The 23,875-nt window shown below is 55.6% G+C and overlaps 1 protein-coding gene across 7 annotated transcripts in view; it reads right to left on the reverse strand.

The window, feature by feature from the left end:
• The window catches only part of MORN1 (MORN repeat containing 1), a 48,806-nt gene that overhangs the window by 20,327 nt on the left and 4,604 nt on the right, over positions 1 to 23,875 (reverse strand). For all 7 annotated transcript variants that reach the window (XM_036999983.2, XM_073233030.1, XM_073233032.1 and 4 more), the window contains 4 exons: positions 16,377 to 16,473; positions 15,515 to 15,625; positions 8,131 to 8,254; positions 7,517 to 7,689 (listed from right to left, as the gene is read on the reverse strand). In XM_036999983.2, the coding sequence (XP_036855878.2) occupies positions 7,517 to 7,689; positions 8,131 to 8,254; positions 15,515 to 15,625; positions 16,377 to 16,473 (505 nt within the window). The remainder of the gene's footprint in view (positions 1 to 7,516; positions 7,690 to 8,130; positions 8,255 to 15,514; positions 15,626 to 16,376; positions 16,474 to 23,875) is intronic.

Here is a 23,875-nt window from a genome sequence, read left to right on the forward strand (position 1 = left end):
GGGCAGCCAGCCAGCCACACCACGGCCCCGAGGGGCCTGCCTCTCCTTGCCCTGTGGAGGTGGCAGCCCGACATGGGTGTAGGAAGGGAGTCACACCTTGCTGAGCCCTGGGGCAGGGCACACACTCAACTCCCACCCTCACACCTGCTTGCTGGCACACAGCAACACACATGCTACACAGAACACCTTACCATGCATGTGCACACACTCACGCACCCACATGGCCCCTGCACCTGGTGCACGCACACACTAACACACGCACGTATGGGTCTCTTGCCTCTTAGCGCTCATATGTGTGGACTCACTCGCCCATGTGTGGAGATACACCAGGCCTGCCCCACACCCACAGGACAGCAGCAATCCCGAGCAAATGCCTCCCTGGCACCTTCAGACAATGCAGCCTGCAGCTGGGTCCTGGCCTCCTGCACTCCCAGGAGTCTCCCCACCTAAGGCAGTTCCGGCATCACAGGACTGCACCGTCCTGGGAGACCCTGGTGGCCCTGCCGGTGGGCAGAGGGCAAGCCAAGGAGCACAGCGTGTCAGCCGGTGCAGAGCCTGACCCCAGCACTGTGTGCAATCCCGCGGACGGAGCCCCACAGGCAGCAGCACGGCTGACAGGGTGGTGCAGGCTCCATGACATGGGGCGGAAACTGCTCATGAAGCCCTAGGATAGACTGCCAGCACATGGGGGGGCTAACCACAGAATGAGGAACCTGGACTGGCAGCAGAAGGGCTGGCATGGGGTGCTGGGTGCAGGGTGGTGCAGGGGCGGCTGGTCAGACAGGGTCTGCTCCACCTGATGTCAGAAGCTGCCAGCAGCCATGGACTGTCCCCTCTGCAGCACCACACACAAGTTGCGGCACAGATGACATCGCTACCCCTGGCTGGTTCTAAGTGGTCTGGGGCCTGCCCGTCAGATGCCCTAGATCCCCAAGGCCATGTGGCAGAGGGCCCATCTGTGGGTAAAACGGCAATATTTCCAGAATCTTTCGCTTGGCCTTAGTGCATCTCTATATCAATAGGTGATTACAAGGGGCAGAGAGGGCATTCCTGGACTGGAGAGGTCTGATGGGGTCCTTTTTTGCAGCCAGGTCACAAGAGACACGGGCGAGCAGAAGTAGATGGCCGCTTGTAAGTGATAAACGGGTTTCTCCCACTTTATTTCTCCCTTTGACTGATTTTGGCTTCAAAGGTAATTTGCCCCAAGCTGGGAACCTATTCCCCCCCCCCCCAAGAGTTACACCATCCCAGGCAGGGTGCCCTCACTGCTGGCATGACCACTGAACCCACTGTGCCACTGCCGCCCCAAGGAGCCCCCCACACCTCTCTGGGGATGGGCCTCTGGGGTCATGACCGGGGGTGAGGGAAGACCAAGCAGGGGCTGTTTCTGGGTAGAACATCTGGGTCACCTGCATGTTGGCCCTTTTAAGGCATGTGCACACAGGGCACACGTAGTGACCCCAAACATCTGTGGGTCACAGATCTGCCACCACGTGAGACTTCAGCTCCGACGGAAACAAAGCAAAGCAAGACGGACCCCCAGCTGCCTGCCACCCTTTCTTCTCTCCAGGATCTAAACCTCTCCTCACAATGGTTTCCACCACATGTGCTCTCGGGAGCCTAACAGCATAGGTTGTTCAGGGCAGCGTGGGGGACCCTGAGGTTCTCCAGCATCCCACGTGGTCACAGGACACATGACAGGTAGCTACATGCTCCTGGCCCTGGCCCAGGTGTGACTACAGGCAGGACATGGTGGGGTGCACCCATCAGACCCCAGGGAGTCAGTGCTCTGCCCTGATGGGCAGCTCTTCCCTGGAGCCCCCGAGCCCAGTGCCCAGGAGAACTGTGGGGATGGCCACCCAGGCCCAGCTCACGCTCCAGGGGCCATGGGCTCTGACAGAACCCGGACAGGAGTGCGTCTTCTTGAATACCCGCCATCTCAGACAGAGAGACCTCGGTGTCATCTCACTTAGGCTCCAAGCATTTTCCGGAGGACACGGCAGCAAGCCACAAGCCCACCTTTTCCCTGACCCAACCCTTCAAAAGCCCTCCAAAAATCTGGCCAGAAAAAGCCTCTGTGCCTGTAAGAGACGCCTTCTTTGTTCTGTTCTCCAGAACGGAGGGGTCCCTCTCAGGTCTGGCAGCACATCTGCTTGGACTGTTGAGTCGCGCCCCTTCGGCCCCGAGCCCTCTGATGCCGGGCTTCAGGCAGACATGCCCCTAGTGCGAGAGTTCACTGCCCTGTCTCACTGGGTTGGCCCCTGCAGCAACTCGATATCCTTTTATACTTTTTAAGGACATTCCCTCCGTGTCGTATGATTCCTAGACAAGAAAATCATGGCACAAAATTTCTTTTAAGAATATGGATCTTGAATGCTCTTCTGCTGTGATCAACCAAAGACCATCACTACGGAAGCGGTTTCCGGCCCGGACGCTCTCCGCCGCACGCTCCGCAGTGCCCGGAGCCACGTCACCTTAGCTGCAAAGGGCGCCTGGATCTTTAAAGTCATCTTATCATTACGGACGGTTCCCATGTGATAAATACAATCATTCGTTCAACAAATGAAGGAGAAGAACCACTCAAATCGACTAGAGGTGCTTCCTGGAAGGGTTTGTGCATTAAAAAAATAGCAATCTGAGGTTCTCACTGCTGTTCGGTTTCCTAGGTTCCCAAATCCAATTTACAGGGGATTGTTTGAACCACCCCTGCTCAGCCCGCCTGACAAAGTCCCTCTAGCAATTATCAGCACCTGCATTAGGAGTCAATGGGCCTGAATTACCAGGGGCGAGGCGGACACCCCACTGACAACGATTAACATGCAAGGGTTCTACCATGTAAAGCTGTGGGTGGGAATTACAGAAGGTTAAGACACTAAATATAAAAATCTTTTTGAATATAAAATCAATGTGCTTTGTTACCAAAATCTGGGTGCTGTAATTTAACCAAAATAGGGTTTAGAGTATCTGGCAATAGTCACATCTATGAAATCATCTTTTCTTCTCAACAAGAAGCAAATCATCTATTGGAAAGTTAAAAACAATGAAACCACCGAAGTATTTCATATCAACAAAATAATAAAATACTGTTTGCAATCACCCATTACAGACATTACACTTACGGAAACAGCATTTTCTCTCATTTTACTTATTTGTAGAATCGGAAACCAGGTTTTTAGGGGATATATTTTCTTAATTGCCCACCGGACTTGGGAGCCTTTGAGCAGCCTCGTCCCAGCAGGGCCTGGGGCCTGGGGTGAGCTCCCAGGGCAGTTGAGCCCCATACAGGCAGTTGGCTGTGGGGCAGTGCTGAGATCCCAGCGGCCTTGACCAGCTGGTGGGGAGCTGTCTGTGCCCCACTGTGCCCAGAAGCTCTACTTCCAGCACCTGGGGTCTGAAACTGACTAGCAAAGGCGTCTGGCCACATATCCTTCTGTGCAGGGAAACGTGGGGGCGCAGGGGACGGGGAAGGCGCTGAGGGCTCGCAGCTGCTCCCGCCCGCTGGGGACTCTGCTCTGTGTACCCTTAGCTGGCAGCACACGAGCTCAAGAACATGCAGAAACATACGTAATTACTTTAAATGCAGGACAAGGCTGCTCCGCCTCAGTGTGAGGTCACCCCACGCCAGCTGGTTCTCTCTAGGGCAGGCCTGGAGTCTCCTTCCCTCCCTCCTTTCCCAGGGCAGCCTGGCTTCTGGCCTAACGGACACCCTCCCCACTGTCAGGTGGTCCCAGCCAATGCCCCTCACCTGTGCTGGCTGCCCAGCCCAGCACTGCCTCCAGAACAAAGGCTGCAGGTGGGGCCTGCCAGGTGTCCTGCTCTGCCAGCCCAGCTGGGACCCCCTGCAGGTGCCACATGAGGGCTGCTCTTGCCCCCAGGGCTGCTGCTCAGGACCTGGGGGGTCACCCATCCAGGGTGGGGCTCGCTCTTCCAGGGCACACTTTCTGTCCGTGAGCAAGCCTGTGGCAGGAGGGCAGGGCACGGGGCTCCTTGCCTGCAGTGCCCGGCTGGGGGCCTCTTTAGCTCCCTGACCTTTAAGACTTGTTGATGCAGCCTCAGCTGTCCCCACAGCCCCCGGCGCTCTGACAGAATCAGCATGCCCACCCCCAGTCTCGGTTTCACGTCAGTCAACCCATTAATTTTCCCCTTAAGAGCCTGGGGTGTGGTGGAGGGTGAGACGCATGGCAGGGGGTGGCGGGGTCACGGACAGGGCTTGCTTCCTGAAGGGAGATGCGGATGGCACATGCCAGCCTCCGGCTCCCTCAGTTTGTCCTGGAGGGGCAGGAGGCCAAAGCTGCCCGTGGGCACCTTCCGTCCAGCAGGACCCAGCAGTACCGGCTGATGATGGGATTTCTCATTTGGGCTGGCAGACCATTTAGCAAAGATGCCAGACATCCATTCTCTCTCTTCTCTGGCAAGAGAGCCTGGCCTGACCAGCAAGTTGCACGTCTCATCCCCCTGTGCCTGGTGTGGCCGCATGGCCAAGTTCTGGCCAATGAGGCAGAGACAGCGGTGGCGCAGCTCCTCCAGGAAGCTTCTCAGGAGGGAAGGGGCGTGGCTGCTTATCCTCCTCCATTCCTGCCAGCTGGACCAGGGGTGCGGCGGCGGGCACTCTGTAGCCCTTCAGGACCAAGAGGTGGTGCTCCAAGGATGGCAGAATAGCAGAGTGGGAAAGAGGACACAGGGCCCTGGTGAGATGGGAGGACACCCCCCGCCTCTCAGCGGTCATGTAAGAAGCAAATATGCTGGAGCTGAAGCACCGTCACGCCATCAGCAGAAGCCAGAGCTCACCTGGCACACCGCTGGCCCGGATGAAGCCACGCCAGCGGGCACTTTCATGAGCTCCATCCCACGTATGGTCAGCTGGGACAGACAGAGAGGCACGGAGGTCCTGCCGGCAAGCTGGGGTGTCCGCGTGATGAGGGCTGGGCTAGGGCTGCCCAGGTCTGGATGGAGGGAAGCTCCGCTGGCAGCTTATGCACATTTCAGTGGGTTCCCTGTGCCGGCGTCACACTAGCTTCCATAGTGACAGACGCTCAGAGGTTTTCTGGTCAAATTTATTCCAGGCCTCGTCTTTCCACCTGAAACTCTGGGCTGTGGCCTGTGCCCTGCACTTCAGAGACCCGCCCATGTGGGACGTCCCGGCTGCTGACCCGGGGCCACAAGTGGACATTCCCTGAGACTTTCAAATGCAGGCAGCAGGGCCCATGGTGGTCTTAGCTGATGTCAGCCCCCACGCCCTGCACCCGCCCGGGGGCACTCGGCCAGCGGAACTGACTCGGGGCAAGCCGGAAAAGGGTGGGCAGGACCCCGTGAAGGTCTGGTGCAGGGCAAGGCTGGGGCCCCAGGCCGAGCGAGAAAGCCCCAGGGCAGGGGCAGTGTGACCACGCAGGGCTTGGGAGCTGGGTCCCGAGAGAGGTGTTCCCCACCACGAGGTAGGGACCCCAGGGGTGTCCTGTGCACATGTGGACGCTGCCTCCAGCTGCCACACTTTTGCTCTTGTTCAGGATAACGAATAAAAGAAAACTTAAAAGTTAAGGATATCTTTTCTCAAATGGCCTAGACTAAGCCATTTTACTTTTTAAGAAAGGCTTTGTCCGCCTCCCAGCACGGCGACTTCCTTGTCCCCCGCGGACAGTTTCCAGGGCTTTGACCCCCCGCTCGGGTCTGCAGGTTTTCGGGTATGGCTGGTCCGCATGGCTGAGCGGCCATAGGGCATGCCCGCCCCCTGGCCCCTCCTCACCCTGCTCGGTCAGACCCCATGTGGGCACAGGAGCACAGCGGGGCCGCAGGCCCAGAGGCACAGCCCTTACCCTCAGTTCACAGAAAAAGGAGACCGCAGCGTTTCAGCTGAAAAATGGTGGAGAAGCAGGGCCCCTGCCTCATGGCTGCTCCCCAGGTGCACCAGGCCAGGGAGCCGGCCCTTCCAGTTGGGCAGAACCCTCAGCCTCCAAGCTGGCTACAGAGCTCGGTGCCAGCCTCGGAGGGCAGCACGCAAACCCCAGTGGTTCTGGAAAACAAAACATGCTCCCCTTGGTCTCCGCAAAGGCAATTTTCACAGCTCGACACCCACATCCGAGCAAAGCTGGAAACATCTCAGCGCTACTTGGGTGCTGCCCGCCAGCCTGGGGTGAGGCCCACCCCACCCAGCGGCGAGCGTCCTAAACCTATGAAGTGGGGCCGGACACTCGAGGCCAGGGGGGACGCAGTGACCCTGGCAGACATGGGTGCTCACGTCAAACATCAGGAGCCTCACGTTCTGGAACCCGGCTTCCACAAAGACTCCCCACAGCTCTGAGATCCCTACAAGGGGAAGGCGTGGCACCCAGAGTTCTGACGTGTAAGTACCGGTGCAGGTGGTGTAGACGTGCTTCCATAAATGGGGTCCGTGTGGACCCCCTGGCCCAGTGGAGTGTCACTCCGCAGGCACTCAGGGTCCTGCCTGCCCCTAAGGCTGGCAGTGCCCCCACAGAACAGACCCAGCTCAGCCTCCTTCCTTCTCCAGCCTCCGTCTGGACATCTGCATTGTTACAGCACCTGCTGCCTGTGACCTGGGACACTGCAAGTCTGTGCCCCACGGGCAGTGTCCAGGGCTGGCCTCCCAACGGGGGGACAGGGCCCCCCTCAAGGGCTGCAGGGAGCGTGAAGGCCTGCAAGCCCCAAGCACATGTGAGCCTGTCTACTGAGCTCCCCACCCCCCTCATGGCCCTGTGGAGGGCACAGCAACCAGGCAGGAACTCCCCGCCCCATTAACACGCGTGTCGGGCAGCGGGGGTCAGTATCCTGGAGCACAAAGAACTGAAAAACCAGTGATGACCCTGATTCAGTCCTGAGCTCCAGCACCGGCATTGGACAGAAGCAGGTTTTCGCCAGCTGGGCCTGCAGGGGCAGGGGTTCCACCTGGGCCCAGGGCCACCCCATGGGACTGCGAGCCAGGCGCATGTGGAGATGCCATGTGCTCCAGGCAGAGGTGGACTCACTGGAAAACCAGTCAGAACCAAGACTCCCCACGGCGTGGGGTGATGGGGTGGGGGCCACGGAGGCCTATGCGGCAGGAGCGACCAGGGGTCCCGTCCGGGCTGAGCGCAGCCCTCCTGGTGGTCTTGGCCTTGGTGGGGTTTGCCCACCGGACCCAGAAGTAGCTCTGAGACCCTTAGCTGGGACCGCGCCCCACCCCCAGGCACACAGCGGACGGACAGAACAACCTTGCTTTGCATCAGCGGCGACATGGAGGCCACAGGACGGCCAGGCAGCAGTCCAGGCCTGCTCGTAACGCTGCCCCACCACAGGCCTGGGTGTGCACAGTCAGGACACGCACCCAGCAGTCAGGATCCCCGAATGGGCAGCCCCCAGCCTGCCTTTTAACCCAAGGCCACCGGCCACTGGCCCCGCAGCCCAGGGTCCTGCTTGGTCTCTGGCCGAGGCGGGTCTTCCTGGCTCTTCCAGGGCCCTGTGCTGTTTCCCCTGCCCACCCGAAGGGCTGCTACCCACCACCAACCAGTTGGTTAACTCCACTTGCCAGGCAGGCTGTTGGGGGTGTTCCCCCGGCCACACAAGGTGTCTGATGCCAGTGCTGACTCCAGGTCTTCCTTGGCGGGCAGTGAGTTGGCTCCGGCACTTTCCAGGGCAGCTCTGGGCTCTGGGCCCCCAGACGTGGGGCTGGACGGTGGATAGGTGATGTGCTCAAAGCCCCTGCAGAGGGAGTGGGAGGCGGGCTCTGCTCAACACGCCCTGCTGACACCTGGTCACAAGGGCGAATGACAGCCCAGGGGCTGGTGCCGGGAGGAGAAAGGGCCTAGATGGCCACTTGGAGACTGTGGTGGTAGAAAGGAAAAGGGGGGAGGGCAAGGAGGGGGAGGAGGGGGGGCTAGCTCCAGGACCACCTGGGAGCACGCCACAGCCCCCACCGACCCTCCCTCCTGTGCCCCACCCAGCTCCCCGTCTGAAGGTGCCTTTGTGTCCCCTTCACGAGAGAGCACGTGATGTCTGAGGGTCACGGCTGTGTCCCCACGACACGGCATCCTGGAGGATGTGGGGAGGGCCTCCGGGCAGGGCAGTCCTGGGCCATCACTCCCAGAGTGGGGGAAGGAGCCCTCTCCCCGCAGGTGCGCGGCTGGGGTCCCTGTCACTCACAGCGGGCTCTGGACGGGCGTCTCTTGGCTGTCTCCGTCCACTTTGAAGAAGCTGACCTCTGAGTATGCTGGCAGTTGCACGTACCTGACGCCCGCTGAGATCTTCAGAACCCGTCCATTCTCACCTTCCAGAGAAAGACGCAGACCATGCTCAGGAAGGGATGAGCGCAGTGAGGATGCCTCTCAATTCTCACCCTGCCCCAGGCAGGGACTCAGCAGGAGAGGCACTGGCCACAGGCCATGCCCACGTCCAGCTTGGGCCCTCTGCTCCTCCCAGCCCCTGGCTGGGCCGGCCGCCCTTCCTCACACTTCCACCCTTTTGCCACTTCTGGATGCTCAGGGCTCCCTGCTTCACCTCTTTTTCTGGCCCATCCATGCAGTCTTTGGGGGACCTCCCCTGCTGGCCAGCCTCAGAGGTGCACCAGCTACATGCCCCAGACCTGGCTAGCCCAGGGCACGAGGCTGCTGGGGCAATGAGCACACATGCTGGAGGCCTGTCTGTGTCATGGCCCCGGCCCCCTGGAGGGACATCACAGCTCTTACCCATCTCCACCTCGACCAGGGGGATGGGTTCTGTCCCCCTGTCCACAGCCCTGAGTCCCCCGGCACAGGGCCTGGTCATGTGGGGTCTGGGGTTCAGGGCCCAGTGGAGAAGGAGTCAGCCACACCCCTGACCGTGTTGGTGGAGGCCTGTCGTCTGGCCTCTTGAGGAGAGGGGTGCAGGGCAAGTACCGGAAGTACTTTGACTTGGAAAGAGATGGAACCAAATATAGTATAAAAACCAACTGTGGTTTGATCAGCTTCCATTTCTGGTGGGGTAACTGGACCCAATTTACATTTTTACTGGAAGCAACCAAAATAGCAGAAAAACATGAGACAATGGTTTTCAAGGTCCAGGACACCAGGCAAGGACAGAGAGAGGTCCCTGGAATGTAGGAAACAAACTGTGACCCCACAGGCACCCAGGCTGCTGGAGAGAGGACCCAGGCCACCTGCAGGCAAGTGTGTGAGAGAACAGCCCGAGGCCAGGAAAGAACTACCCAAGAGAGTGAGGCGATCAGGGTCTGGCGCTCACACAGGACTCGAGTGTTTGCTCCTGCCGGCCCGCCCGGGGGACCTGGAAGCCGTGGCACGGTGGGCAGAGGGCTCAGAAGGGTGTGCCTTCAGTCTGGGGATAGCTGGTCTGAGACCGAGTCCTCCTCCAGACCTAACAGATCACAGAGGCAAGACCTAAGAGGGCGAAGCCATCCACGCGACCTCACTGCTCCCTAGGACAGAGCTCAGTGACATTTACAGGGACACAGAAACATGTGGGGCCCTACAGGAAGAGTTCTCACTGTCTGGCATCCAGTCAAAGATTACCGGGCTCACAGAGAATGTGAGAAAGTGTGGCCCGTGATGAGGAGGAAACTCAATAAACTGTAACCAACCCAGAACGAACACATGTTAGAACTGGCAGAAAAGGACATTTTTCAAAGTTATTATTATAACTGTATTTCATGCATCCAAAAGTAAAGTAGAGACACAGAAAGCAGAAAAGTTGAACTTCTAAAAATTAAAACTATGAGATAAAAAATACACCGGGAGTGATTGATGACAAATTAGACATTGCAGGGAAAAAAAGATTCACGAACTTGAAAACACAGCTATAGAGACTATACAAAATGAAATCACCAAGGGAAAAAGGGAAAAAGAAAGGAAGGGGGAAGAAAGGGAAAGAGAACCTGTGAATAGTGCGGCGACTTCAGGCAGTCTGATGCCTGGGTAATCTGAGTCCCTTCAAGAGGGGAGGGAGGGGATATGGCGGAAAAATTATTTCAATAGAGTAGCCAAAAAAATCCTTAAATTTAATGAAAAGTATAAATGCATAGGTCCAGGAGGTGCAATGGATCCCAAGCACAAGAAATATGAAGAAAATTACACTATGTCACATCAAAATCAAGTTGCTCAAACCAGTGATAAAAAGAAAATCTTAAAAGCAGATAGAGAAAAAGGACATGTTTATATGAGAAACAAACAAGGAGGACAGCAGATTTCTCATCAGAAACAACACAGACTAGAAGATAATGGAGTCACACCACTGAGTCACACGCACAATGTCCAGAACTGTATGCCTCTTAAAAACATCTATCATAAATGCAAGTAAAATCAACATGTTTCCAGACATGTGAAAGCTGAAAGAATTCATCACCAGCAAACACATAGGACAAGAAATATTAAAGGCAGAAGGAAAGTGGTAACAGATGGAAATCAAGATCTACAGGAAGGAATGAGTAGAATCAGAAATGGTAAATAGATGAAATTTCCTTTTCTGTTGGGTAAATTATCTTTAAAAGATAAATGACTGTTTAAACAAAAAAGAAAACACAATGTAATATAAAGTGTATTAGATATACAAATAGAAAATATATGGATACAATAGCATAAAGATTGGGATTGTAGAAAAAGAAGTGTATGCTATTGCCAAGTCCTTATGTTATGTGTGAAGTATTATGGAATCACTTGACAGCAGACTGTGATGAATTAAAGATCTATATTGTGACCTAAAATAGCAAGACAAAGAGTTACAGTTGATAAGCCAACATAGAAGATAAAATGGAATCATAAAAAATATCCAATACAAAAAAGATAGGAATATAGTATAAAGGAGAAAAAAACAGGGGTAAATAGAAAACAAATAGTAAGTTTGACCCTGCTTTATCAATAATCATGTTAACTGTGAATGGTGTAAATACTTCAGTTAGAAGATAGAGACGGTTAGAGTGTACAAAAAAGCAAGACCCAACTATATTTTCACCTACAAAAAGCACCCTTTAAATATAAAGACAAAAATAGGCTAAAAGTAAAAGTATGGCTAAAGATACGGCTGCTTACATGGCCAAAAGAAAGCTGGAGTGCCTATGTTAATATCATAAAAAGTGGATTCAGAGCAATGGCTGTTACCAGGGTTAAAGAAGGTAATTTCACAATGATAAGGAGTCAATTGATTAAACAACATAAAATCCTAAATGCTTATGTGCCCAATAACAGAGCTTCAAAATGCGTGAAGCAAAAGCTGAAAGAAATTAAACCAGAAATAGAGAAATCCGCAATTATAATCAGAGATTTCTATATGCCACTGTCAGTAATTGATAGAACAAGCAGGCAGAAAATAAGCAAGGATATGGTAAACTCGAAGGACAATACCTTTAAAATCCACCTGATTGGCATTTATAGAACATTCCACCCAACAAGAGCAGCAATCACAGGTTTTTTTCAAAGCGCCAATAAATAGACCATAGGTTTATTTACCAAAATATACCATATTCTGAGCCATAAAACAAGTCTCAATAAAATTAGAAGTGTTCAAAAAATATAAAATATGGCTCTAACCATGTGGAATTAAGTTAGAAATCAATTACAGAAGGATCTCTGGAAAACCTTCAAATATTTGGAAATGAAACAACACACTTCTAAATAATTCATCAGCCCAAAAATAAATAAAAATGGAAACTATAAATTATTTTGAACTGAATGAAAATGAAATCACAACATATCAAAATTTGAAGGATGCAGCTAAAGCAGTACTAAGGGGGAGATTCATAGCAATGAATTCCTATATTAGAAAAGAAAGGTCTGAAATGAACAACCTTAGTTTCCACCTAGAGAACTAGAAAAAAGAGATCAAATTAAACCCAAAGTAAGTTGAAGCAAGGAAATAATAAGATCAAAAGGGAATTAATGTAATAGAAAACAAACAACACTAGAGAAATCAATGAAACCGTAAGCTGGTTGTTTATCAAACTGATGACCAGTCAGGAAAGAAGACATCAATATCCATACTAGTAATAAGAGAGCTGGTATCAACACAATAAAGGGAGAGCAAGGGAATATTATAAACAACTTATGACAATAAATCTGACAACTTAGATGACATGAACAAATATTTCTGGAAAGATAGGATATGCCAAAGCTCACTCAAGAAGAATCAGATAACCTGAATAGCCCTGTATCTATTAAAGAAATTGAATTTGTAGTTTAAAATCTTCTCACAAAGAAAACTACAGGCTCAGATGGACTTTGTATTGAATTCTACCAAAATACTAACTCAACACAAACTCTTCCAGAAAATGGAAGAGGGAATGTCCCCCAACTTATTCTAGAAGGTCAGCGTTACACCGACACCAACCCAGACAAAGACATTCTAAGAAAAATAAGTTCACAACTAGTATCCTTCATGAACACACAAGCAAAAATTCTAAACAAAATTTTAGCAAATGGAATTCCCAGATAATTCAGTGGGGGAAAGAATGATCTTTCAATAAATGTGCTGGAACAACTGGACATCCACTTACAAAAAAATGTAGTAGGACACCTGCGTCACACCACACACAAGGATTAACTTTCAAATGGATATTTCTAAATGTAAGAGCTAGAAATATAAAATTCTTAGAAGAAAACAGGATTAAATTTTCATGGTGCTGGGCTAAGCTTTCTTCTTAGATACGACACCAAAAGCACAAGAACAAAAGATAAAAATAGATCAACTGGGTTCCATCAAAATTAAAAACTTTTGTGTTCAAAGGATGCCATCAAGAAACTGTAGGATGACCCACAAAACTGGGGAAAATTTTTGCAAATCAGATTTCTGACAAGGGACTGTATCCAGAATATATAAAGAATCCTTAATAACTCACAATAAAAAGACAAGTCATCCATTTTTTTTAATGGATAAAAGATCTGAGTAGATGTTTCTCCAAAGAAGATGTGCAAATGGCCAATAAGTGCATAAAGACACTCAACATCATTACTTTTTGGGGAAATGCAAATCAGAACCACAGCGAGACACCACACCACACCCACCAGGACGGCTGGAACCAAAAGACAGATGGTGAGGAGTGCTGGCGAGGGTGTGGGGCGGCCGGAACGTCGCTCAGCCATTGCTGGTCGGAACGTAAGCGGTGAAATCAAAGGAAAACACATGCAGACCGAAAAGAGAGGAGCAAAGTGGTATTTATTAGAGATGACAGGATCCTGTACATAGAAAATCCTACGAAATCCTCAGAAAAACCAGAACTATCACGGGAGCTCATCAAGGTCAAAGGACCTAAGATTAATGAATGGAAATGAAAATCAGCTGTAGGTTAGCAGTTTCTGAAATGAAGATGAGAAAACAATTCCACTTCTAACAGCATAAAAATAAATGTAACAAATAAATTTATTAATAAGCAAATTATGATCAAATAACGAATAACAAATTAATAACCATTTATTGATAAACTTAGCAAAAAGATGTTCAAGGCCCACACACTAGAATTTAAACCCTGGTGAAAGAAAGAAAAGCAGTAAATACCTGGAGAGACATTTTGTGTCAGAGCTGCAAGACGCAGCTCTGTTGGGGGCCATGTCCCCCCTAGGGTCAGCGGGACCCCTAACAAAGTCCTGGCAGGATTTTTTTTTCTTGTGGCAGAAATGGACAAACTGATCTTAAAAAATTTATAAAGAAGCATTAAGGTCCCAGCATAGCCATTTTGAAAACAAACAAACAAACAAACCTTGGCTGAGTCTCCGACTTCAATAAGGCTACAACAGGACGGCGTGGCCACGGATCTGGGGGGCAGACGCACCCTTACTCTCACGGCTGTGGCGCCAGGGCCACTCAACGGGGAAAGGACGGCCTTCTCACCATGTGGTGCTGGGACAACTGGACACCCACATGCAAACAGGTGAATTTAAACCTTTATCTTATCCACAAAAATTAACTCAAAATGGATCATTAGGCCTAAATGTAAGAGCAAAACTTCTAGAAGAAAGCAAGAGAAAATCTTTGGAATTTGGGTTAGGTTAAGAATTCTTAGACACATTACGAAAACTAGTCCATAAAAGAAAAAATGGACAAATTAGACTTCATCAAAATGAGAAACCTTTGCTCTTCGAAAGGCAGCATTAAGAAAATGAAAAGATAAGCCACAGCTGAAAGAACATATTTGCAAAGATAAATCTGAATAGGACTTGTGCCAGAATACACAAAGAACTCTGTGACTCAGAAACAAGAAGACAGCCCAATTTTAAAAAGTGAGTAAAATATCCAAGTACACATTTCTCTCGAGAAGATATGCCCATGGCCAACAAGCGCCCGTAAAGCTGCCCGAGATCTTTAATGATCAGGGGAATGCAGGTCAGAGCCCTGGTGGGTCGCCCCCACGCTGTCAGGTGGCCTCTGTGGCGAGCACCAAGCGCTGGCGAGGGTGTGGGGAAGTCGGAGCTGCGAGCTCTGCCAATGTGATGGTAAAAGGGCAGCCGCTTTGGGGCACCATTTGGCAGCTTCCTTCAAAGACTAGATGTGGACCTCCCGCAGGCCCAGCAGCCTCCTTGGAGGCATATGGTGAGAGACGTGGAGACACACATGCCTGTCCCATCCTTTCCCATCAGCCGAAGGTGCGGCCAGCCCGCAGGTCCACGGGCAGGGGAGCGGGCACAGCTGAGCAGTGAGGTGGCGAGGCATGCTGGGTGCAGGGTCTGTGCACCGCCATTTGTACAGCACATGCCCAAAGGGCACATCAGGCAGGAGAGAAAATAGACTGGGGGCCGTGCAGGGTGGAGGGTGGGAGTGGGGCTGCAGCAGGAATGGGGGAGCCTCCCCTGGAGAACGGATGTGTTCTGAACGGAACCGGGCCATTGGTCACCCAAGTCTGTGCCCTTACTGAAGGCCAGTGAGTCACCTAATACCGATGAATTTTATGGTATGTAAATGACACCGCATAAAGTAGTTAAAATAAACCAGTTGTGACTAGATTTCATAAATGTTATGCACCGTGGCTTTCTAATTAAAGCTTGTTGAACTAAGGTGCACTGATGTACTTCAAGAATCCTGAGCACACGTCCCCGCCCCAGGCGATGGCACCGGTCTTTATGCGGGGACGGAACACAGGGACCACTCTACCCTGCGCCCCGGCAGAATGTCCCTCTGCAGCTGGCCCTCTGCTCACAGGTGGGAAGGGCTTGGGAGGTCAGCATGTCCCCGCCGCATCACTGCAAGGCTGATGACTTAAAAAGCAGCCCTGACACGTGTTAATCTGTCCTTCCCTGATTAGTCTGTGGAGGACAGCATGAAGCTCCCCTTGCTGAGTGGCCGCCCTACGCAGACACACGCAACGCAGAACTCACGCATCCTCTGCACCGTGCTGTGGGAGCCACGCGCACATACGGCCATGCACAGCTCATACTCACGACAGGCGTGGCCCTTCCGCCCCGGCTCTGACAGTGAGGGGGTGTGAGTGCAAACCAAGTCGCTGCAGAGCATCCCGGATGCCACGAGACACGTGTGGCACCTTGCCTGCATCCTTCCAAGATCCTGACACCTGTTGGTCTCTGAAAGGTCTGGCTGCTGTCCTGAAGAGGCTTACCCTTGGCGACCTCGCCATTGTCCTGCTGCAGCTGAACGCTCAACTCCAACGAAGACCCTGGGGTCACCTCCATCACCTCTGGACCCAAAATCACCATCCTCGTGGCTTGTGCTGCAAGCAAGCAGAGTGTGGCTCCAGCGACCTCCCCTCCCAGGACCTGCACCCCGGCCCAGGGGCCCTCCCTTGTGGCCCAGCAGGCGCCAGCGTGCGTGGGGGCAGCTATTAGCAGCACCCCATGGCATCCAGCCAAGGGGGTCCCATGGACCCACCCGAGGTGTGCAGGGGCACCTGGTCTGAGGTCTCCCAGGTACATGGCCAGCCAGCTCTGAGTGAGCAGCAGCACCCACAGACCAGGCCCTGAGATTCTGACCCATGACCCTGGTTAGGCTGACCCCTGGGGGGCCACCCTTGCCCCTGGGTCTAGCAGGAGGTCACCATGATGCCCGGGAGGCAACACAGAGAAGGCAGGCCCCCCAGAGGAGGCGGCTGCAGGTCACAGACCCCCTCTGCTCAAGTCGAGGCGTCTGAAGCTGGAGGTGGGGCCAGATGCAGGCTGCAAGGCAAGCTCAGGCGCCCAGGGCCCTGGGGGGCGGCCCCGAGGCCGGCAGGACCGCTGCGGTCGGACATTTATCTGACTGGGGGGGGGCTCTGCACACGGTGAGCCCTTTGGAAACCAAACTGGAACACGTCTTTCCTAAAACGGGATGGGATTTTTACATTCCACTGTGTCCCAGCCCCACACACCTTTGTCCAACATTCCCCATGTGACTTCCCAGGGCCACCTGAGAGAGAACTTGGCCAGATCCTGATGTGACGCCATGAGAGGACTTGGCAGGCCAGGAGGGAGGCTGGGGACACCTACCCACTGGGTGGCCGTTGATCCACATCCCATGGTAGACGACCCCGGAGCAGTGAATCATGCTGCCCAGTCCACTGAAGACATCGCCATGCCACTGTCCCTGCAGAGAGACCCACGCCGGCTCAGGGGGCTGTGAGACATGCAGGACACCTGCAGGGCCCTGCACGGCAGACAGCCCCCAGCCTCCAAGGGCACTCTGGGGCCCAGGGCTGCTGGAAAAGCACGCCGTCTGGGGGGCGGGAAATTACTCCATATTCTAATACCACACAATTTGCTTTGCAAAACGCGCTCCCCTTTGAATTGAAGCAGCCAGGCGGTTTGGGAACAATGGCACATATACAAAATGCAAACAGAACAGGGCTCAAAAGAACATAATTTTCAGCACAAAAATCCTTTTAATACAAAGACACTGCATTTGTGCAGAGTATTGAAAGGGGGCCCAAATCTGCGAGGGCGCGAGGCAGGGCCTTGACGACAGAAGGGCTGCCGACCCGCTGCTCGCCGGCTCTGCCCCTTTCTAAGCTGCGTGCACAGGGCGGTAAGAGTGACATGAAGGAGCAGGAAAACCACTTTTGTGGAAAATCTCAAGACCTAGTGGTATTTTATTTGCTCTGAAGTGCTATTAGAAGAAAAATTATCCAAGGTTCTATTGTTCTTCCGCAGAAGCTGACTGGGCCCCTGCTTCCCCACCAGCATGGGAGTGGCCTGAGGCCGCCATGCAGCAGGTGCTGCCCCCAGACCTGGCTTTCGGGGCACAAGGGCACTAGAGGAAAGTGGCTGAGTGGGCTCCCGGCCCATGGGAGGGGCCACGTGGGCCACAGGGCAGTCGAGGCCTGTGGGAATGGTCCTTGCAGGCTGCAGCCCTAAAAAGCTCAGCCACTCCAAACCTGGGGAAAACCTGCTCTCTGAAGCTGTTTGGAGCACACAGTCACCATAGCCCAGTGGCTGGGGGACCAGATCACTTCAAGAAACGCGGGCGACGCAGCATCTCCACTCCTGTCCAAGTCAGCCACTGGGCTGACCACAGCTTGCCCTCCAGGCTGGAGCCAGACCATTGGCAGCCCCTGTGGACGCCTGGTAGCAGCTCGTGGCTTCAGGAGGGGCCAGGCTGCCAGCTGGGGGGTGCCAGGTGGGCAGAGGCATGGCTGCAACCCCATGGGAGGCCCGGCCAGCCTGGAAGCACAACGCAGCCTTGTCATCCAGCCCCAACAGGAGCTGAGTCAGCTCTGAGATGGGCTTGTGCCTCCCGAGGCCGCATGCCGGCTGCGTTCCGGCTGCTTGGTGCCAAGCCCAGCTGGCAGAGAAAGTAGTTCATGGACATCCCCCAAGCCACGGCTCACGTCTGTGGCCACCTAGCCCACAGAGCCTGCGGAGGGCCTGGGCACAGGGCTGTGCCACTGAAAAGCTGCCTTGCTGTGGGCTGCAGCTTGCCTGTGAGTGCCTGTCACCCGGAGCTGACATACTGAGAAAGCGAGCCACGCCGGGGTTCGCTGTGCAGCACTGTTCTTTGCTCGGGGCTCAGGACGCCGGCCTGCTGGTCGCAGCTGGACTCAGCACACGCTGCGTTTTTGGGTGAGTGGGATGTTCCCAGCTGTGATCCGGATGTGACCAGGACAAACCCGCTGGAGGTTGCAGAGAGCCGTTTGAAGTAATGGCATAAATCAGACCCCAGAACCCTGTCAGAGGTGGCTGTGGGGCTCCGCCACTCTCCCTGCCCCCTTCTCGGGTGAGGACCCTGCCCAGCAGGCACACCCCGGGCAGGAGGGGATGATGACAGTGTGCGCCACACCACAGATACAGCGGGCCAAGCGGAGCAGGGCCCCCAGTGTTAGGACAGGCCCTGGGAGCAGGAGGCGCACCTTGTCGCCCTGCAGGGGCCAGGGCAGCCCCAGGACCCTGAGGGACACTGAGCACTCAAGGCTGCCCAGATGGGACCACTGTTTCCACATGCAGAGTCTGGTGGCTGGGCTCCTTGGTGCCCCCAAGTGAGTTTGAATAGATTGTGAGCAATTAGCACTTGGCTGTCTTCTGCTTCTAGAAGCGTTTTGAAGGGAATTGAAGCTGTTCTTTCCAAAGGAAGGTGGCTGAGCTTTCATGGGACTTGCTTTAAGGCAGCAGTGGCCTCCCTAGCCTCAGGGAAGCTCTCCCAGTGCTGGCCTGCAGGAGGTAACTCTCCCACCACGGCCTGCTTTGGACCCGGGCTGGGAGGACCTTCTCTGAGATCAAGGGCTTGGGGGTCAGGTAGGGCGGCCTGGGTCTGCGACTGCCTGAGGTGCCAGGGTGTCCAGCACCAGGATGGCATGGTGGCATGGGTCAGGTACCCTTCCCTATGAGGCTTGCCCTTCCCAGGTAGCAGCAAGGCTCCCAGGGCAAGCCTGGGTAAGTTCCTTGGATTTCCAAGTGTGAACTGCAATGAGTTTTGCTGATGCAAATCCTGGCTGCCTTCATGCATCTGGTTCTGACACCAGGTGACATCTGAGCCCCAGGGAACCCAGAGCCCTCCTCCCACATAGGGACTGGCCCAGCTGCTTCTCATGGCCCTTCTGAGTTCAAGAACTCCTGGGGTCATGGTCCCACATTCCTGGGCTATGAGCTCCTAGCCCGAGGACAGTGGCCAGGACTTGAAGGCTCCTGGCATTCCTGCGGATGCACAGGTGCGGAGAGCGGAGGCTAGGAGCTCGCTGCAGGTGAAGACGCACACGAGGCCAGCCACCTGCTTTGTGCATCGAGCAGGTGTATCGACCAGCAGGCCTCCCTCCGGGAAAGCCAACATGAGAAACGCAGCCAATGTGCACAGAGTGGCACCCCAGGGACAGCCTGGAAGCCAGAAGCTGCCGGCAGGGACCATCCTGGGGCACACAGGCAGGGCACGAGGGGTGTGCACACAGACAGGTGGTTCACCAACAGCTCGGGCCCGCTTCCATCCCTCCGGGCACCCTGCGCCCTCTGCGGGGGACATACTGGTTCCAGGCTCCATCCAGGATTCCCTGAAAGAGACCGCTCGCTAAGGGGCTGCCCTGGGCCTGCAAGGGGTCACCAGGCTACACCACATCCTCAGGGGAGCCGGTGAACTCGCTGCCCCTGGGCACGCACATCCCCGTGGCACACTGGAGGTGAGGCAGCACATGAGGAGAGGGGCTCCAGGGGCCAACCGGGAACTCAGGGTGACCGACACAGGCACCAAGAGGCACCTGTGAGCAAGTGCTCTCTGGCCCCAGGATAGACCCACCAGCCACCACAGCTGGCAGTGGGGCTCCTGTCACTAGAGGAGGGAACCCCTGACTTTGGGGAGCATCATTTTATTTTCTGATGGAGATGCCAGGACACACTTATCTTCAAGGATAAATTTTGTTCTGATGTTTTAAAGGCTCATAAAGCTCTGTGCCAAGGAGGAATACTGGTGACGAGGTGGCAGAGAGGTTTTGCAAAGGCATGCCTGCCTCTGGGAGAACCCGCCGCTGGCCACGGGGCAGCTCCGTGCAGCCCTGTGCACACCCGGGAAGCCGCTTCTCCTGGAGCGCGTTCTCCCGTCTGCAGGGTCTTGTCAGAACAGGGCGGGGCTGACCTACGAGGTGGCTCTGACACAAAACCCGCAGAGGAAGACTCCCTGTTTTCTGGTCTTTTCAGGAAGTAATGCTATCTGAAAACAGGTACCAAGTAGTGTGCTGGCAGGTCTGCAGGAGCGGCACCCCGCGCAGCTGTCTGCTGGATAGGGCTTTGGGGCCATGCCATGGGGCAGATGCTCCAGTGGAGCAGGTGAAGGCACAGGAACCCCGCAGGCCTGCCTGGGCGGGGACACTCACTCTCCCGCAGGGCCTGTGGCTGCAGGTGCAAGGAAAGCCTGGGGAGAAAGGAGCACAGGGAGCCCCTGGGGGTGCGCTGGGGAAGGAGCAGGGTAAAGACCACCACGCAGCCGCCAGCCCGCCAATCTTCATCGTTAGGAGGGCCAATGCCCCTTTGGATGGATATTTTAAAAGCAAAACAGAAGCCAGCGTTGGGAGGAGGCAGAGAATCGGAGCCCTGGTGCAGTGCACATGGGGCTGTGCCGGCGCCGCTGGGGAGTTGCACGTACACCTCAGATGAGCGTGGGGCGGCCACACAGTCTGACAGGTCCATCTGAATGCATTTCCTCAATATACAGAAAGCAGGGTCTCAGGAGTCATTTGCACACCTCTGTTCACAGTTGCCAAAAGGAGGAAGCAGCCCATATGTCCACGGACAGAGGACAGTGAAGCGCATGTGGCCCTTCAGCACAGGGGTGTGACGCAGCCTAAGAAAGGAGGGGCACTCTGCCCCGGCTGCAGCCTGGGGGGACCCTGAGGCTGAGCCCTGTGAAACCAGCTGACACCACAAGAAAAACAGTGCGTGCTCCCACCTGTGTGAGGCCCTGGGGACAGAGGGGCCAGGGCTGGGAATGGGCTGGGGGCTGGTGTTCAGTGGGGACAGAGGTTCAGTGTGGGGAGATGGAAAGTTCTGGAACCGGGCGGTGGGGATGCTGCACAACTGAGAATGAGCTGAATGCCTGAGCTGTGCACCTAAAGATTAAAATGGTTTATTTCACATCACATATTTTACAATAAAAATGTTTTACGAAGAGGGCTGCACATTTGCCTAGGGAGCGCACAGGGGATGTGCCTTGGGTGCAGTGCCTAAGGCCCGCTGGAGGCTCCAGGTGACCTCTCACACCCAGAGGTCGGGCAGAAGACGTGGCTCGAGTCCCCGCCGCAGGTCTTCTGTCCTCCTTGTGGTGCCAAAAGGCTGGGCAGCTGTTTCTCTTGCACAGACGGCCACAGGGCAGCAGGTCCTGCAGGTCCTGCCACCCGAGGGTGCAGCCCTGATGTCAGGGTGCCCCTGGGAGGTCTGCTCCTCTCCAGCATTGTCCACAGCAGTGCTAAGGGTGGCCAATCCACATGCCCCACGACAGACTTGAGGGTGAGGGTGGGCTATACGGCCCTCAGTGGCCGGCACGCTTCCCGTGCAGGAGGGACGCCCCCAGCTGGAAGGCACCCCAGGGGTGTCTCCTTTGCAGGCCTGCAGCCAGGGGTGACTGTCAGGCAAACGCCTCCGGCTCTGCTCGCACTTCCTGCCCAGGCCACCCTGGTGGGAGCCACGTCCTAGGGCGCGTCTCCTACCTGAAATCCCACCGACTTGGGGCCAGGCGCCTCATGCCCAACAGGTTGCGCTCGTCCGCGGGCGGAGCTGCCCCCTGGTGGCGGCAGAGTGGAGAGCAGGCGCCCCAGGCCCGTGGGTGGGGAGGCTGCCCTGTCCTGTCCCCTCTACCCACTGAGCTCTGATTTGCCTGACAGTACCCAGACCCCTGACGCCCAGTCGGTGGTCTAGGCCCGGTGACCCTGGGGTGGCCAGGGGCCCAAGGGACAGAACCACCTCCAGGACAGGACTGTGAGGGGCAAAGCCATCCCCAGTTCTCCACAAGAATGAGACAGCCCTGCCTGGGCCCTGGGCTATGCCAGTCGCCCCTTAAGCTCATGGGACGTGTGGGCCCGGGGCTCAGGCCAGGTCTCCTGGGCTCACGGCTGCATTGCCCTCACTGTCCCAGGAGGCCTCCGCTGCACCTCAGTTTCCTTGTCTGTAAGGTGGGGAAGAGGCCCTTCCTGAGGGGTGGAGGCCATTAATGAGTTGGCACAGGGCAGAGTTGAGGCAGAGTGGGACGGGGCAAGATTCTGACCCTGCTCATCACAGCCCTCGAGGGGCATTTGTGGCCCCAGGCATGGCAGGATGGGCCAGGGAGTAGGGTCCCCCAGGTTGCCCACGGCCCTCCCCACTGCGGCTCTGATGGACGGAGGCCAAGGACTCATGGCTGCCCATGCCCTAGAGGCTGGCCCTGTGTCCCCTGCGGGAAGGGCAGCGTTTGCAAATGGGCTCAGGGCCACCACCACCGGCACCAGCCCAGGCTGATGGGTGGCAGCCACACGGGCGGGGCAGGGCCAGTGGCAAGAGTGGGTCAGGGGGTGGTTTCACCCCAGCAGGGCTTCCCGTTACAGGCTGGGTGGGCAACTGTGTGGGGGTTTCGCGCCAGGCCCACATCTAAGCACAGATGGGGAGCCTCGTAGGCCGGGACCAGCTCTGGGCCTCCCAGCCCATACACTCCACCGCTGTAGGGGGCCCTGTGCCGGCTGCCAGGTGATGGTCTCTCGGCCCCAAGCCCGCCCTTCTTTGCCCAGATTTGTGCTGCTGCAGGCCGAGAAGTTTCCATCTGCCAGCTGGCTGGTGCTTGACTTGTCCCCAGAGGCGGCTGGGGTCTCCCTCCTGGGCTCCAGCGTGTCTGCTCCTAAGGCACCCGCCGCTCCACGGTGGCTTCCTGCACATCAGCCTCACCAGGCTGGGGTCTGACTCCGGAGGGCTGGGCTTTTCCTCGGCTCATGGGCCCATTCTTTCCCAATCGGGGTCTAACTTTCACATGAGAAACTTGACAAGGATGTGATTCAACTGACATGGTGATTCTGCAACCCACACAATTAAAAGTGCTTCAGCCCTGAGGCCACGAAAAGCAAGGGGCTTTTCCAACTGCCACGCCTGTGATGCTCGGCTGTGACTTGAGCCGTGAGCTGAGCTCTCCGCTCTTCCCGTGAGGCCTGCAGTTTGCCCGGGGCATCCGCCCCACCCCACAGCCCTCCCAATCGTCGCTGCCGTAACAGCTGCGTGGGACACCGCCTGGGCTCCCAAGGTCCTCAATGCAGCTGGCGCGTCACAACCAGCCGGGGTGGCAGCTCCATCGACCACGAGCCACCGCCCTCTCGGATCCCCGTTTCCACGCTGCTCAGCCCTGCAGTCGGGCCTGAGGGCACAGCCCAGCCAACCCCCGTGTCCTTCCTGTAGGCTGGGGACAGAAGCCACTTTCGCACCTGCCATTTCTGTATTTCTGCCTTTGTGTCCTTGGCAGTCGGCCTTCACTAGTCACCAACACGCACGTGAACTCCCACTGCATCTGCACAGCTGCCGCCACCCATCAGGCACCAGGCCAGAGCCCAGTGGCCACCCGCTTCTCCTCTCGCCTTTGCCTGGACGTCAGTGTCACCGCAGACCTGGTGTCTTTACCTCCCAACGCCCCCAGTGCCCTCCCTGCACACACGCAGGCCACCATCCTGTGGGCGGCGGCACCTCCAAGATCACCCGGAGTCCTTCCCATGCTTCCAGAGGCAGGGAGGTCTGAGCTCCACCTACTGGGGCCCTGGGCTGTGCTTCCTGCCTGGACCTGCCCCACCAGGCCTCGCGGGGGCCTCCCCTGGGCGGGCGCTTGAGGGAGGACCACCCAGCTGTGGCTGGGATGGGACAGCAAGCACCACCATACCAGGGAGAGTGGCTCTGGTGTGGCTCTCAGAGGCCCCGAGACCCCAGCACCCAGGCCGTGGTCGGGGCGCGGGTTATGGAAACCCACCCTGCATGGCCAGAAGGCAGCACTGGGCCCCGGAGGCTCCTCAGAGGACCTTGGTCTAAAGGCCAGATGGGACACTCATGCCAATGAGGTTTTGGACAACTGGGAA

This window comes from Manis javanica, chromosome 4, assembly GCF_040802235.1.
Source record: "Manis javanica isolate MJ-LG chromosome 4, MJ_LKY, whole genome shotgun sequence".
In the NCBI taxonomy this organism is placed as follows: Eukaryota; Metazoa; Chordata; class Mammalia; order Pholidota; family Manidae; genus Manis; species Manis javanica.